This window comes from Hippocampus comes, unplaced genomic scaffold (assembly GCF_001891065.2).
Source record: "Hippocampus comes isolate QL1 unplaced genomic scaffold, H_comes_QL1_v1.1 scaffold109, whole genome shotgun sequence".
In the NCBI taxonomy this organism is placed as follows: Eukaryota; Metazoa; Chordata; class Actinopteri; order Syngnathiformes; family Syngnathidae; genus Hippocampus; species Hippocampus comes.
The window spans coordinates 742,816-760,315 of NW_017805274.1; the positions used below are offsets into that span (position 1 = coordinate 742,816).

General features: G+C 45.1%; 1 protein-coding gene across 4 annotated transcripts in view; it reads right to left on the bottom strand.

Annotated features, from left to right (window-relative positions):
• Positions 1–17,500, bottom strand: part of gria4b (glutamate receptor, ionotropic, AMPA 4b) — an 85,598-nt gene that overhangs the window by 65,706 nt on the left and 2,392 nt on the right. For all 4 annotated transcript variants that reach the window (XR_002168230.1, XM_019869573.1, XM_019869572.1 and 1 more), the window contains exon 2: positions 15,802–15,960. Coding sequence is in view for 3 of the 4 variants with exons in the window: in XM_019869573.1 (XP_019725132.1) it covers positions 15,802–15,960 (159 nt within the window). In the remaining variant the exon portion in view is untranslated. The remainder of the gene's footprint in view (positions 1–15,801; positions 15,961–17,500) is intronic.

Sequence of the window (17,500 nt, forward strand, 5' to 3'; positions counted from 1 at the left end):
CATCCCGCTGCGTCGCGGCGGGCGGCGGGGGGGGGGATCCGCTCGAGCTGAAACACATTTACGTCGCCAGACATCAAAACACAACAAATACAAGCGCTAATAACGTAGCGGAGAACCTCGCAGGGGAATCGCCGGGAGCGCCTTAAAAATGAATATTTTAACTGCCGGTGCCTCGGGATGCGTGAAGCAAACTCCTTGTAACCACTTTGCATCCATAAAACATGAGATAACCAGAGCGGGGAGGAGAGTACGGGGACATTTATTGGGAGGCAACGTACACGTTATCGGAGCGCGCTCCCAGACGCGCCACTTAAATATCTTGACAGCGGACAGCCACGGGAAACGGTAGCAGTCAAATCAGAATTACAAATACAAATTTTTCATTGCTGCACTCAGAGTGCAGTAGATTTTTCAGGTGTCTGTTGTTCACTTGGATTTTTTTTTTTGAGACGACATTTGAAATCTGCTACTTATTTTATCAAATTAGGCTCATTACTCTTTTCAACCTCCCAAGATGATAAGCAAAAATTTAAAAAAAGATGCAAAATAGAGCGAGGTCAAGGTCTACTGCAGCAGTTACTGTGTATTTCAAATATTTGCAGAATAGAGGACTGAACAGATTATCCCTTCTATTAATCGAGTAATGGGATGTAAATGGATTTTGCATCATTATTTGTTTAGTAATATTTCTGTCCACTTGGCTTTGTCACCCTGTTGTTCTACTGTAGTATCTGTGACGTTCAGTGTGTGTGGTTTTTAAACATCACTACGAAAATTTGGGAGTCTGGTCAAAATGCGACCAAAGCCTTTAATCTTAGCAAAGCTACCAAATCCTCCCATGACTTAACACTACCAAAGTCTTCAGTCTCATCAAACACGACCAAAACATTGGACCTCGCATAATCTTAAAATAAATAAATAAATAATAATAATAATAATAATAAAAGCCTTTGGTCTCACCCGATGCCTTCCGTCCAAACTAACGTGATTAACGGGGTCCTTTCGGCCTTGAAAAGAGCTGCAGAAGGAACCCGTTGCTTTCTATCCATTCAAAAAGCACTCTTGATAAGACACAACAATGTCAAGGGACGCACATGAGCGAGCACATATTACGCGCACACTTGTGCATGCATGCACGCACGCGTTGAGTCATCTCGGGACAGGATGTTGGGAAGGATAAAGCGCACTCTGCTTCACTGATTTTTCAGACAGCGCGTCCACCCAGCCACACTTAAACCGCAGCCGAGCTTGGAGGACTTTTGGTCCTAGGACAACAGTTTTTTTTATTTTTTTTTTTTGCCCGATGCTGTCAGATCGGCTCATCGTCACACTTGCACTGGCAAAACACTCGGGCTTGCACTGGGCCTTCCTCAAGCGTCTGTCTCCAGATCATCGGGGAGGAGCAAACGGGCAGATGTATTCTCCTTACTCAAGTGCTCCTGTCAACTTGGGCGGAGACGAGGTGAATCAAAGCCCGGGGTTTGGAAAACTAGGATAAGAGGGCGGGACAGGTCGAGGGCAAAACGAGGACACATGAAAAGAGCCCCGGTCTTCACATCCAAGAGCGAGCCTGAATGAAAATGGCTCATATCCGCTCACTCCATCGCTTCGTAGCCGCCCTCGCCACATGAGTCAACCCTTCCTCCTTTTCCCGTTCGATGACGTCACACGCTTCCATTCATGAAAGCCTCGCCGGTGTTAATCTGGCTTTTGTCAACGACGGAGTCATGTGGCAAAGCTTCGATGTCAGTCGATAACGCAGCGGACGACAGCGGTCCTTTTACTCCGCTCTTAGAATATGGTGCACTTGGTAAAACATCACAGAGACGTCTCACAAATGTCACAAACCCGCTTTTTTTTTTTTTAAAGGCAGCATCTCAGCCCAGGACAGAGAGAGACTGGACCGACTGGTCAGGAGGGACAACTCTGTCCTGGGCTGCTCCCTGGACACTCTGGAGGGGGGTGGGCAACAGGAGGATGCTAGCTAAGCTAACAGCTATGATGGACAGACCCTCCTATGCCCTCCAGGCCACCCGAACAGCACTGGGCAGCTCCTTCAGCCAGAGACTGATACACCCGCGCTGCAAGGAGGAAAGGTACCGCCGCTTGTTCCTGCCGATTGCTGTCAAGCTCTTGAATAGACGGTCCTGAAAACCTGGACTCACCACGGCTCACCTATTTTTAATATGCTTATACTTAGAGTTTATATTTCTATTTATTTATACAGTATACTTTTTGTCTTCTACTTTCTGCCTTTCATAATTTTGCTGCTGTAAATTGGGAAGTTCTCTATTGTGAGGCAAATAATATTTTCTTATTTGTAGCTAATCTCTCATTTTTGAAAAAAAAAAAAAGAATAGTATTACACCGTTGTCCAAATGCAGACTTTCAACACTGTGAGAATTTAATGGTTATCATTAGACAAGAACAATATTAATGTTCAATATATTTCAGCACATCCAGGCCTCCAAAACACACATTTCACAACAAATAAATGCCACCTTGACACACTGTAAAATCTAATACGGCCCCTCGCTAGATATCATCCGGGATATAATACACAATGACCAACCGCAGCTGACATGCTCTGCGCGCTACCTTGCGCCGACCACCACGAAGACGTTTGCCCTATTTTTAGAAAGCGCTGAAAGCCGCTCAGACAGGCAGAAAAGATCCAAAGGCGCAAACAGTATATGACGGAGATGGCGGCCAGGCGCAACATTAGAGAGAAGAGAGGATGTCATTTCTTTCCATTTTCAACAGGAATCTGTTGAGCACGTATGGATTTTCATGAGAAGAAATAAGATGGCGAAAAGCAATGGCTGGGGACAATCACTCTGCTACTTGGTCAGAACGCAAATCTACGCCACGTGTGAGCACGGATTGTTTGTACCACAGCCAACAACTGTGAAGCCGGGGCCAGTCTGCTCCCATAAGGCCTGGCCAAGCAAGCAAACGATAAAAAAATGCATCTGGGCACATAAACACTGAGAGGGACGTAAAGTTATATATGATTTCATTATATGGAGGAAAAGAGGGGACAATAAACAATGTTTCTATTTCATACTTTTTACTTTTTTTTTAAATTCCTAATGCCACACCTCAGTGTCCATACTGTATGTGCTGCCAGTGTGCGTCCGAAGACGGAAGTCGGAAGCTAAAGTCTACGTCACAGTCAAACAGTGCTAATTTCCTGTCGCGCTACGCCCCGTCCATGCCACTAATTGTGGGATAAGGGGCTCCTACATTCACACCGACCCGGTTCACTCCTGGCGATTTGGAAACAAGCGGCAAGTGTTCCCACGCCGACGCGGCACAGTTGTTATTGTGGAACGCGCACTGTCGGTGAAGGTAAACACTCTGCATTATTCAACGTGGACATGAATAATCCAGAGGGCGTGTTCCGTTCGCAGGCCCGGTGTAGCAAAGCCAGTTATATTTCCCCCCCGGCGTAAAAACAACTGTGACCTCTTAAGACGAGAGAGTTTGTTTACTCTTATTAGTGTGAACTTTGACAAGTACAGGAAACTGCCGCTATTCGTGAGAAATCGGGACCAAGCATTGACACGTACAGTGAAAATATTTAGAATTGCCGATTTGATGATTAAGGTCGACCTAAAGGCTCCATAATTCCACAGGCTACGTTACATAAGAGCATCTTTAGACCAAATTTCTCCACTCGTGCCTTGGCATCAGCGGACAAATTAGTCGCAGGGCACATGATAGACAAACTGAGAGGGAAGTGAACTCATGCTTCCAAACAGAAAGACGTCAACTTGCTTTGCAATAACTTCCTTGGGAGATTCTCTGCGAACAGACGTTAGTTATTACTGATAAAGTCGTGAGGCGATAAAAGCAAAAGACACACACGGAGCTCATCCTTTGGTGCCAAGTCAAATTAGGTCTTGTGAGTTGCGCATTATAACAGGACTGAAATTTGTCTGACAGTCAAGGTTAACCTTGCCCAAAACCTTGCGCAAAATCCAAATTAGACAACTTTCGACTTTGGTGGTGGTTCCACGACACAAAAACAGTTTTGTCTGACATGGTCCCTTGCACGCGCTCATTAATTATTCGAGCAGGCGGCTCCTCGTCCCTTTGGTTTTGCTCACCCTGCTCCTCCTGCGAGCTTGCTTCTTCAAGCAAAAGTGCACCACCAAGAATTGGCTCATCCGGCGCGTTTAATTGCTCGCCGCTTCCAAGAAGCCTCTCCGCCAGCGCGGACGGCGAGAGATTCGTACATCCGGTGAAGCGGGCCGAGCACAATCGTGCGATGCCCGCGCGCGACCATTTTCAGCGGGGTGAAGGCAATGCAAAAATTGGTGCGCCTGAGGACGATTAATTCGTCGGGTGTATGATGACAAACAGCGACTCACAGAGGGTCCTCATTATTTATTCTTTCTAAATTGGAACAAATTGGACATCAAGCAGCATCTGTTCGCGTCAAACCAAGGGGATTAACTGACAAATAGCGCAATTCCTCAAACAGTGGCACCGACTTAGACGAGACGAAATTTGTAAGGAAATAAACGCCTTCCCCAAACACCGACACTTCCCAAACAGACCTCGGAACGGGTAGCAACTGACTTGACGTGTCGGGAATCTTGTTCCGCGCCAGTACAGCAGACCTCATTCATCATAGCGCCATCTAGTGGATCTTGCGGTCACTTCCAAGGCTGCGACAAAACTGAAATGGATTCTCCGCGTCGCTACAAAGTTAGCAACATAGCTAACCCTGCTCTACTTACTCACTGAGAACGCGACGGTCCAACCAATGGCCTTCGATCCAAAAGTTGCGCTCATTGCGAAGCCAGCCAGGCCAGCCAGCATTCTCCACCTTCCATCCACCACTCCGCTAAGCCGGCGGATGGTACATGCATCTTCATGGCAGGGGTACGGGAAGACAGCTGGACCTCTTCATCTCTATATAAATCTCCACCGGAGCGAGACAGCGCTAACTCTGACCTCATTACAGCCGCTAACAAGTGCGCGCAACACCGCTTGGGCCCGGGATTTATCTTCTTCAAGGCGAACCACCGGGCCTTATTTTGGACTCCAGCGCGGCGGCGCTCGTGTGGCGACAAGGTGATAACGAGATAGAACGAGATGGACTTGGATTTATTTACTGACAATGGTTTATGCGCTCGTGGGTTAGCTATTTCAACCAAATTTGGGTTACTTTTAACCCAGCAGTTTTGAGGGTGTATTTATGACGGTTACTTCATGTAAGACGTCGCGGTTGAGTAATTGAGATTTGCGTAATCCACATATCAAACGCCCTCTCGCCGACCAAACGGGCGCTACGTTTCTGTTAAGACGTCACACTTGCTCGGCATTCCGTGCTCAAAATCAAGACGATACTTGAAGTGGGTTTCGATTCATTTCTTCCGCAAAAGGGGGGGGGGGGCTTGCATAATGCATGTTAGGGGAATGCTTGAATGTTCTTCACTGAGGAGAAGAATCATCTGGCCTGTCTGCCTCATTAACCCACCTCAGCTTCCCTGGGGAGATAGGAAATAACTCCAGGAGTGAGGGAAGGGGTTCAGGGTGGGCCGCAAGACTCGGCGTCAGCGGTGGTTGTTTGCAGGATTTCAAAGAAAACCCGGAAAGTGACGCAAGGAGAGATGAGTCGACTTAATAACAAACGCGTCGTTTCTGACACTTACTGCTTGCGCGAGCAAAGTGGATTTAATGTCAAAACGCTCATAAAACAAACCCGCCTGTCAACACGGTAGCAATTTTTACTTAAACTGACACAAAAAGCTATTGTGTGACCTTGTTATTCACCGGAAAAGACAGCCGGAGGACTGCAAAATGGCAGTTCCTTAAATTGCAGGGGAACTTTCAAAGTCAAACGCCCTCAAAAGTGGAATAAATCAAAGTCCAAACTCCAGAAATTCCTCAAAGGTCCAACGGAACTTGCTTTGTTTCAAAATGTGATCATCCAAATTTTAGGGGTAAATAGAATAGCCAAAAATTGTACTCAAGTACTGGTATTTCTGAACAAAATCAATCTAGGAAAAGTAAAAAAGTAGCCCTCCAAAAAATTACTTGAGTAAAAAACTAAAAGATTTTCCATCATTTCCAATGGGAGAAAAAAACGGCGTCGCACAACAGATAGCATTCAACTTTGGAGCGTCTGTCCAACTGTATCTTAATAAAAAGTATCCGTCTGTTTGAAAGCATTTGCAAAGCTGATAATATGAAAAATCACATCATTTTCTCCTCATTTCTCCGGCAGAATCAAGCATCTCATCAGTCCGCCTCGGAAAATGTGTTTTCTCTGTGGGCCGTTAATGTGCATCATCATGGAGTCTGTTCCCACAGGATCCTGCAAAGTCAGCGGATTTACTCAAATAGAATCGGAGAAGCGGTAGGGTTGTGGGGAGGAGGCGGGGTGACGGCTGGATAGTCGACAAGCCGCTGTGTTGAGTCTCTTACTGGGCCGGAGCGCCGGGCTGGGAAACGTCAAGGGCAATGTGAGGAATGGGGGGGGGCTTGGCTTTTTTTTTTTCCCCCCTCTCTAAATCCTCTGCAGCACTCAGAAAATAAGCCCTGACATCAGCTGTGTGCAAATGTGCCCAAAAAGGCAACGTACAATGCAGCCGCTTTGTCGTTTGCCGCGAAGCAAAGCTCAAGACTTTTGTGCCGCCTCCACGTGAGAAAACGCGTCCATTGTCACACTTGCTTCATCAAACCAAACGCTAACATTCTTTGTCTTTAACCGTTTCAAAAGGAAATCGCATCATACGGGGGGCTTAATAAGGAACACATTTATTTCACATTCGTGACACATTTACCGGTGCCGAGGTTTTCTCAAAAATCCGATTTTTCAAAACAATTTGATTGATTTTTTTGGTACGTTTTGAATCTATATTCATTCCTGTTATCCACTTTGATAATAAAGGAGAACAGCAAACGGGGGAAACGTAGACAAGTACAGAGAAAAAAAACTGCTCTAGAAGGGTATGTGGGGGGGGGCGCATTCTACGTGGGCGCGGATTTTACGATAAACGTAGAATATGGACAATCAACATACAATTTTGCACAATAGTACTTTGAGATGCCGCAACAACCCTCTCAATCATTTGATCCCGTCCCTTCCCTTTGGACCCCGAGACACACACACAGACACACACACACACACACACACACACACACACACACACACACACACACACACACCCCCGCCCCCGTCCGCAGACCACCGCTGAGGAAATCTTATCCGCGCGCTCGATAAAAAGTGCAATAATTGGCCAATCAACTTACAATCAGGCCACTCGACTCCGGCGGCCCGCCGGAGAGAGTTGAAACGGCGAGGCCGTCCAACGCCGGCTTTGTGGAGATAACGCTGGCACACGCACAAACATGCTCACACACATACAACACACAGTGACACAAAGGCTGAATGGTGTGCAGGGGAACAGGTAATGAGTAATGATCTGCTCTAAGAACAGTCATCATTCGATGGAGGAGTAGCATAAGGTCAAAGGTTAAATTGCGTATGTGTGTGTGATAGAGATACAGAGATCCTCACAAGTGTCGCAGGGCGTGCTGGAGCATATCCCAGCCGTCTCTGGGCAGAAGGTGGGGGACACCCTGAACCGGTTGCCAGCCAATCGCAGGGCACACACAGACTAACAACCATCCGCGCTCACACTCACACCTTCAGACAATTTAGAGTGTTCAATAGAATGTTTTTGGAATGTGGGAGGAAACTGGAGTACCCGGAGAAAACCCACGCAGGCCCGGGGAGAACATGCAAACTCCACACAGGGAGGCCGGAGCTGGAATTGAACCCGGTACCTCTGCACTGTGAGGTCGACGCGCTAACCACTGGACCACCGGGCTGCCCTGCTTCTAACATGACGTTTGAAGATGGCAGGCGTTCATTAAAAACTACTTTATTATACTATACAAAATAGCGGCAAAATCAGCATCCCCGCATGCGGCGTCTGCAAAAATAGAGCGCTTGGAGTGGTGGAAAATGAAAAGCTGCTAATTCCTCTGAAAGTCTCTCAGACGTCAGATGGCCAGTAGGCTCCACGCTCGCCTGGAGACAAAGAAATCATCTGTGTTGAACGTGCAAGTGTGTCCAAACAATTAGCTCGCTGATTACACGCTTGTTAAATCTCTAGCTTTGATGGAGAAAGCTGTCATGGACGCTCTTAATTATGTGCGCTGTTCATTAGTTCCACGTCAATGTGGCCTCAGGAGGGAAAAACCTACCTGACGTGACTCATCCCCCTTGTGACCTTTAGCGCCGTCCCAATGGATGGAAGAGGAGAGCTTGCCAGAAGAATGGCTTTTTCTCGTGTTTAATGTGGGAGGAAAACATTCCTTGACCTCTTTGGCAGGTCCGCCGGGACGCTACCAATGTTCTCTGCCCTCATGACACCGCGCTGTCGGCCTATACGGCTTCTTTGAGACAGGTGTGGTTTGTGGTGAGGATTGCACTAGTCATTACTGCCTCGGGTGAATAACGAGCAGGCGGCAAAATGCCAATAGACTTTGTTCTGGAATACAAAATTGGGCTCTGGGCTGAGGGGCTGCCTCATTGGGCTCTATTTTCATGACCTGTACCAGTCTGACGCGAGGTACGGTCTAGAACTGCGCAGGGGCAGGCTAGACTGGGATTTGGTATTTTCGCAGATGGACCCGATTCGGCGCTAATGCTGAACGGCATCTATGTTGCAGCGGGACCGTCAGTGAAGCAACGTAATGGCATCATGTCGACAGACAATATAATAGCATTCATAGTAATAATCCTTATAAACTGCAAAACGACTAATATTAGTGCCGTACTGAAGAGCTCTGAGTACAGTTAACAGTTTAACAATGTTTTGAAAAAGTACAATTTTATGGAGTTATATTTCTCCTCATCAAATTAGACATTAGAATAATATTTGGTGTTTTGGGGCAAAGCCTTGAACAGAATCTCGGCGTTTGTAATCATTTCAGTAAGGCGTGTAAAATTCAGGACAATAGGCTGAATTGACCCCGCATGTCACTTTGCAGTCGTGAGCTTTTTGATTCATTTGTGTAGTGTCCTTCTTCAAATATTCCGGGGCGTCTCTGTGTCCCAAAGTTATTCCCCTCAATCCGTTCGGCTTTCATTAGCATTAATGTTGCGTGAACAATGTCGATATTAGCGGCCGGACGAGATGCGGCGGCTTCAAGGTCAATGCGGACACAGGCGGCTTTTTGTCGCACTTTGTTAGTGACTCGCGCATCGCTTCCAGGTATTTAATTAGTTAAAAAAAAAAAAATCTCATTATCTGAACACGTCGTGTGTCAAATGGATTGATTTCAAAATAATAGGAGAGTTGGAATTTGAATGCCGCTCATACAATCAACACAAAGAGTTTGGCATGGCTTCCTTTTCTGTCCTAGTTTTAGAGAAGGAAAATCTTTCCGAGCATCCAAACATCGCTCCCAAAAATAGATCTTTTTTTTTGTTTGTTTGTTTGTTGTATTAATTGAGTGAAGCAGGAAGCTGCGTAGACGGCAGAAGCGGTTAAATAATTGTCGCCCTCATCAAACATTCCGCGGCCCGCCGTGGCCTCGGCGCCACGTTCCATCAGTCGGGAGCGAATTAGTTGACTTCAGCGAGTATTTTGGAGCGCCGTATTCAAAGAGCGATCCGCAGTGAGTAAGGAAATAATGGACACACACTAAGATATCATCCATTCGACATTCAGATTAGTGCCATAAAAGAGCTAATTAACTTTATAGGCAACGTGTAAAATCTGGCTAATAATTAAACGACCGTGAGCCTGTTTGATGATTCATCACCGCATCACCGTTGGGTAATTAGCATCACGGAGAAAATAAATACATACATACATATATACATACAAGCAAAATGCTGCATGTGACGTCACGAAGAACATGTTGGTAGCCTGAGACTTAGCCAAAGAAGAAGCAAAACTTATGCAGGGATAAAAAAAATAAATAAAATCAAACCTTCTTCTTCTTTTGTTTTAGGAAACAAATATTTACGTGTGTCACCATCACAGGTAAAGATGCCAAACATCTTTCAGATAACCATGGAATAAGAAGGCAAAGAAAACGGTACACTGTTGACTTTAAATCTTATATACGGTGCGCAGAGGTGATTTCATTCATCAAACAGCATCGGTAGGCTCAACGGTTGATTGTTGTTTGGTGCAAATTGCCTCCCCAGAGTTCTTGCCCGAACTGTGTCACCTGAACACACACACACACACACACACACACACACACACCACACACACACACACACACACACACACACACACACACACACACACACGGATGCCGACACAAGCCTCGGGGGGCACTTACATAACCAGCACACAGATGGGGAGGGGGGAGGAACGGGGAGAGGCATGCCGGGGAAGAAAGGGGACGAGTCAAAGTTGAACAAGGGGTAGCTCATTTGAGATAGTTTGCCAACCTTTTTGTGTCAAGGCTTCCATTTGACTTGAGAAAAATTCTCGTGGCGCACCACTGAACAAAAACGTGGCAAAACGTACGAATAGCGAAATGATCTTGTCTCAAGTGACTCACAAATGGACTGACTCTTACATTACATGTACTACCGACTAACTAACAATAATTTCATAAAGTAAATAAAAATAATAAAAGATACTTTGGATACTTTATATATTTTGAAACACAAGTCATAAATTTGAAATATTTTTGAGAATAACATTGCTATTGTAAATAATCCAACATGAATAATAAGAACAATAACTTGGATTGAATCTGATTAGAGCGTGCAGGTGAACCTAATTTTACTCCGTTTCTATTTGTTTATTTAAAGCACGGCTCCAATTTGACTGTATTAGCCTCATCGTTGTTTGACCAGGGGGGACTGTTACTATTTTGCATCTGACCTTAGCAAGCAAACAAAACAAAAGCGCCATCGCTCGCTACATTCGGCACAGGAATGAAGTTGAATCGAGTGGAGACCTATAAAGTCAAACACTTTAAAGCTAATTTGTACTTAAAGTTTGGATGGACAAACATTTCAGAGGTAAACATGTCTTTGTCATTCTCACTATGGGTGGAAGTTTATGTGATGTAAAACCCCAATAATGAAAATGTGTTTTTGATGGCAGAAATAATGTATTTATAATGAATGGCCAGTGTAACAATTTTATACTTGACAATCTATTTGCACTCTACTTAGTAGTAGTAGTAGTATTTAGTAGTGTGTGAGGGCCAGTGCTACCATCTCCTGGATTAACGATCAAACCACAGTTAGCAGAGACATTTCTCCGCTCAAAAAAAACAAAAGTAGGTGGCAGCTGAGGTTGGCGGAGCTCCCCCGGCATTTAATGTCAGCGGCACTCAAACATTTAAAGTGACCAATAACCTGTATAATTCAACTGCAAAAAAATGGGAACACGTCTGAAAACAGCTGAACTTTCTATGGTTATCAGGGGGCGCTCAAAATGGTGGCGAGCGTGTCTTAATTCCAATTTAACAAGCGTTTGAGGGTGGTTGGTTTTTTGTAGTGAGCCAAAACATGTCAAGAAAAGCTTGCTTGAACATCTTAACTTTATTTGGTATTACACAGGAGCACCTAAACTGTATTTTTTCAACTGAGCGGTTGTAGAACAAATTAATAGTATGAAAGCTTGCAAATGATTTATCTTGGTCTCACTTTCTTATGGCACAAAAAAATTCGCATTTCACCTGGGTAGTGTAAGCTTTTATTATATCCGCTGTATACTAGGTAGAGTGTATTCCCATTATCCCCGTCCCTTCTTTCACATCATCTTCCTCCCTGCTTCACCACATTAATCTCTCATTAACCCCCCCCACCCCCTCCACTGCCCTCCTCCCTATTTCCGCGCCTTCCTTTTCTTTCTTTCGCCAGCCATTTGCCCGAACAGGCAGCAAAAGGGCCCTTACATATTTTCCCAGAAGAATCCTCAGACAAATGACGAACCTGTATAGGGAAGAGTCCTCGGAATGAAAAGCCCGTGCAGGAGATAACAGACTTAAATAAGACCAACATGCACACATAGAATGTTTTGTCATTGAAGGACACACAAAGGAGCGTCGCCTATGCCGCACGAGCGCCTATAAGGGCACGGGCGGCGCGAGCCAGACGGCGCATATAAATGGCTCGACACAGACGAAGATGTTTCGACGAAAGCGAGAGCCCGGGTCAAATTAATGGGTGGCGCACGAGCACTCATGCCCCAATCTATGCACTTGGGGGATCAGCTGGATGAATGACATGAAAAATACGCAAGGCGCATGCATGCTCATACGGTTGCTCATATGATTTTCAAGTGGTTTGCCTCGATTCGTCTCTGTCGGTAATGGCGACAATATTGTAATGCTACTGTGGGATGCGGCGGTACTTAAAGTTGCTGTAAAATGAAAATAGATATGACATCATTTTGACACACCGCAGAGAAGACAACACATTTAAATGATTTTAAAAATAAATGAAAAATCAGGATATAAACTGAGGCTAGAATATATACCACTGGGTTGAAACAAAGCCCCAGTTCAGTCTCCCTAATAACGAAAAGCCCCACAAATCATTGGGGTCACCCCAAAGCGGCATCATTTTAACCAGAGTGCTACAAGCGGAGGTGAAGTGAGTTATTACCAAGCGGACACTTAATGCATAAAAAGTATGATGCTTAAGTAACTCGCACGATAAACACCGGAGAAGCGCTTGCTGACATTCCATTTTCAGTGCGGGGAACACTTGACATCACAACTGGACCACATCTCCGGCTCAGGCGTCATTTGCTCATGGTAATTATGCAGCGGTGTCTCAATTAATTTGAATGCTTTATTGCTTTTATTGCGATGCTCCTCCAGCAGGAGGCCGGATATCCCTTTTATTATACCTCTCAGTGCAATGGAAATAGGCCATATATATCCTCAAATAGTGGCCTCAGCTCTAATAAATGCCTCGACTGGGTTCGCATTTCCGCCACGGCTACGTAGCTCATGGCGGATTAGCATAGCAGATAGCAAACACACTAAACGTGCATCCCAAGCACATCAGTGCCTCAGCGGATCAATGCTTTGGATGTGCATCAGTGGTGGCTGACCTCCGCTACTACTTACTTAGCCGTAGCTACATGCTAGTCCGGAACATTTTACCTGACACAAAAGACCACAGCAGCAACACAGTATTCACAAATTCGCCTACGTATTTGCCTCCCTGTTGCATTACAATGAATAGAAACGACTTCAATAACATGTTGACGCATTTAACGGCATTAGAAATGGCGGGAGCGCTAAAAGATGCATAGCTACTCACTACTTAAGAGCTATGTTTAAATTGTTTCACCCATAGATACATCACACTGGTGTTTATTGTCCACTAAAACAACATTAGAGTCCATTTACCATGTTTTATAAGAGCCCGTTATCACATGCGTCAATTAAACAACACCGGGAGACTACAATGTTCTCTGTGTTACTTGCCATTTATCTTCTAGCGGAGCTTGACTGTGACACATTGAGAGGAAAAATCTGTAAATTATACTAACGTCTATGGAGAAAAAAAAAGGTGTTTTGGGGAAACGGATAAATCAGTCTTTAAAATTTGGCCTCCCTTGAAAAGCAAGCGGAAAGGAAGAAAATCATTCAAGGTAGCTAGTTAACTCGGCTTTGAGTGATGTTCAAGGACCATCTTTAAATTGTTCAACTGTAGCCTAAAGGTAGAAAGTGATTTTTCCTCATAAAATCTCATCGGCATAACACAATTAAGGCTTTGAATGCCACTGAAGGAGAAAAAAATTGGACATAAATTGTCCACAGAAGAAAGTAAAACATAAAACATCAGCGCAATGAACTATCCCCCTATCGGGATACGCGGCATGTATATGATCGGGAACTTAAAAACCACAATCATGGAGCCAAACAGCAGGGAAGAAGCAGAAAAAGGAATAAAAGAGTATAAAATGAGTGGCGAAACAAGCGTTGCGGTTCGATAGTAGATTCTTCCCCCCCGGCTCCTGAGCTATCACAGCCATTGACTGCCTCATGTAATTCTGCTCTGATTTGCCTCGTCCAATCAATGGGCCGCAGACCGGCTTCCTGTGAGTGTGCGGCCATCAGAGCCGAGGTGGACAATCCCCTCGTCTTACCGGGGAAAACATATAGGGGACAGTGTTCATAGCCCCTGAGCGTCCGCTTTTGGCCCCCCGCTGCTCTGGAGCGTTTGGTCATTAAGAGGAGCTTGTAGCAGCCATTTCCTGTCCGGCTTTCGTTCTGCCTCCGTACCGAACACATACTGCATGTTTCAAGGATGCTGTAACCTTGCGGGCATTGAAGAAAAAGAAAAGAAAAAGTCATCGGTGGATTACTGGAATTAACGGTGACCTAGCAGAAAAGCTACTTTTTGGGCAAAGGACCACCTTGAAAGCAGATAAACGTTTTATTATTGACCAATCTTTGTATCTTATATTATTTTGTATTTGACGCTGTTTCACTTGCTTGTACGCTATTATGCAAGCCGTCACTTTATTTTGGACTATTAGCCTATTAGCCTATTACATTTGTGTACGAGAGATACGGACTCCCACAGGCATGATGGGGATTCTGCACTTTGTGTTGAAATAAATACAATGCACTTAATGTCATTAAGCAAATACATAATCAATAAATGAATCAATGACAATCATAATAGGAAAGTGAACGCTTACTTGCAATCTGTGTGTAGATATGTATGCATGAAAATATGTCTGCACAAATGTATTTATTTGTTTACAGGGATTATTTTGTGGCAATTAGTTTCATTCGGTGATTCTGTGTCCACTTACTCTCCAACAACTAAAACTGTAATTTAAGCACTTTTTAAAAAAAAAAAAATCAAAATGCAACAATTTAAAAAAAAGTATTTATCGCGTCCAACATCACTGATTCACAGAAATTGTTTATGCGAAATAAACGAAATAAAATCAGCAGGACATTTAATGAGTGGGGGTCACATGAGCCGTCTTTGCGCATTTATACACACCGTCAGCTATTTTTGGACTGAGAGGGGCAATATGATATTTTTTGCCTCCTGTCTGGAAAAGCAGACATATCGAATAGATACGAGGAGCGTCTTCTTATCACATATTTGAAATCTGTCACGCACGCATGCACGCACACAAATATCAAAGTCGCACACAAACACAACACAACCTTCGACCGGCAAACCGAGCTCACAGCACTTCATTCTCAGCTTCATTTACAAATCGATTTTTCTAACAGTGAATCGCACTGCACGTGCCGCAAGACATTGGGCCGCCATGCTGGCAGGACCCTCACCCTCCAAATCGTGCCCACCACCGACACGCACAGACATTTAAGACAGGTTCTCTTGCATCACAGGTCAGCGTCCTCATCTCAATTAAAATGTACAGTCGTTGCCCTGCCAGCCAATTAGGAAAAAAATAAATGCTTCCCTCAAATCGACTACAATGGAAAAAGAAAAAAAGAAACTAATTATTTGTTATTGACGCGTTAAGCCTATTTGACGTCTGCTGCTAACCAAAACAGCAGTACCATTCAAGATGACCTCACGTTGTTTGACGTCTTCAACGCCGATTAATGTTCTGGCAAACGCACAGGTTCAATAGAGAACTGCTGAGTGAATTCTGTTGGTAATCAAAACAGCAGCACTCAGCGAGCCATTTTCAGGCTCTCCGACGAATTCAAGTGGGGAGCGTTTAAGATGATCTTGCGCTGTGCAAGACTGTCTTTAGCCGGAATTGCATTCCGGTAGGCACACGGGCTGAATCATTTGAGCTCACGGCGGCGCCCACTTGAATGCGAAAGCACACTTACAGGCGTTGGTGACGGCGAAGCTGTTTGCCGTCTCGATGTTGTCCACATGAGGCACCAGGTTGAAGGGCGCTTCCGAGGCATTCGGGCTGGTGTTGTGCAGAAAGATGGCCAAGCGAAAGGCAGTGTACTCCTGATCCGTGTTTCGGATGAACAAGCCGCCTGAGGGGGGGAATGAAAACAGTGTTGGATGAGCGGGCTCGGGAAGACTCTGTTTTAGCAGCACGGCGGCTTTTGTGTTTTAGCCCAGACACGTAAGCTCGAGATAATGACTTGGCGGGCTTTCGGTCTCTTTGGCGAGATTGGTTAAAAAATTTTCCCCAGAATGTGAGTTGATGATTGCATCAAATCAGGAATCGCAACACCTACGTCATGTTCACATCCTGAACCGGGCTTCTGACGGCATGATCACAAGTCACGGTTCCGCTAACGCAAAAGTAGCATGTCGACCCAAACTAAGCGGCACTAATGATCAAAATAAAAGGAACCCCAACCCGAACATCAGGACCTGTGACGACCGCATCTTAAAACGGGCATCCAAAATGCTCGTGCCTCCAGGAGCTCTGCTTCTCCCTTCGAAAACCAGAAACCCTTCATTACAAGGACTTTTCAGGACTGCTGACTATTTCGTCTCGTCAACGACGGCTAGACCCTCCGCTACTCTTCCACCCGTAACCACAAAAACGAATGTCATCCAGATGACATCCAATTCCTGGCTTGGGGTTTGATTCATCGACTATTTTTGATTTGGCCGTTGCGTTCAGGGGGATCACCAGAGCACCCGAAGGTACGCATGAACATCTGTGCCAGATGTCAGAGCAATTCATCCCACTCTGCGTTGTCCATTCAGCGGGAATGATGAATGTCAAACCACCGGCGGCACCCAGGGGGGAATAACAGGGGGAACACCAAAGTCATGGGCCAATGCGTCATCAGGGGAGAGATGAATGCGTCTGTCGAGTATGCCAATCCATGCGCCGGAAACAGCAGATAGTTTGTGCCAGAGATGTTAAAATTTGGTCGCTATATCTCGAAGATTATCCCACGTAGCGTCACCGACGGTGCGAACAATAGATGAGACGTAGCGAGCACGGCTCGTGATAGCAGCACGGTCGGCTACATGCGCCACTAATAAAGAGGCAAGCTAGCGGTCATCACACGACGAGCTTAGCGTCAAGTTCAACTATTTGGTTCCTCTCGGCCTTTTTGGCATTACAAGTGAATTCCGGTTCAAAGCTCCTCATTACGGATGGTCGTGCTTGTGCAAATGTCAGATTTATTTTACGTCGGAGGCAGTTTGTTTCACATTTCAAAAGTGGGCCTTCGGGCTGTATTTCTTCGGTGCAAATGTCCTTTAAAGCAAAATGTCAATGTGTAATTAATTTTTTTTGTTTGTTTGTTAGTTTTTAACGGTTGACCCGATTGGACCAAAATGTGTGAGCAAATGCATGCAGTCTGTGTTCATTAAAGAAGAGACAACGATCCAAGTAGGATTGGTTGTGTGTGAAAGAAAGATGAAAAAAAAAGTTTGGCGAAAAGTGCCTGAAGGGTGCCTTATTGATGACTGCCATCTTTCAAGGCATAAAGTTTAGTCATCGTAAACAGGATCTATATCCTATCTCTTTTTTTTATGTTCAATCGACAGATACTTGAGGCTTTTGTGGATGTGATGGATCGATTCCTGTCGCCGATGTGAGCACTC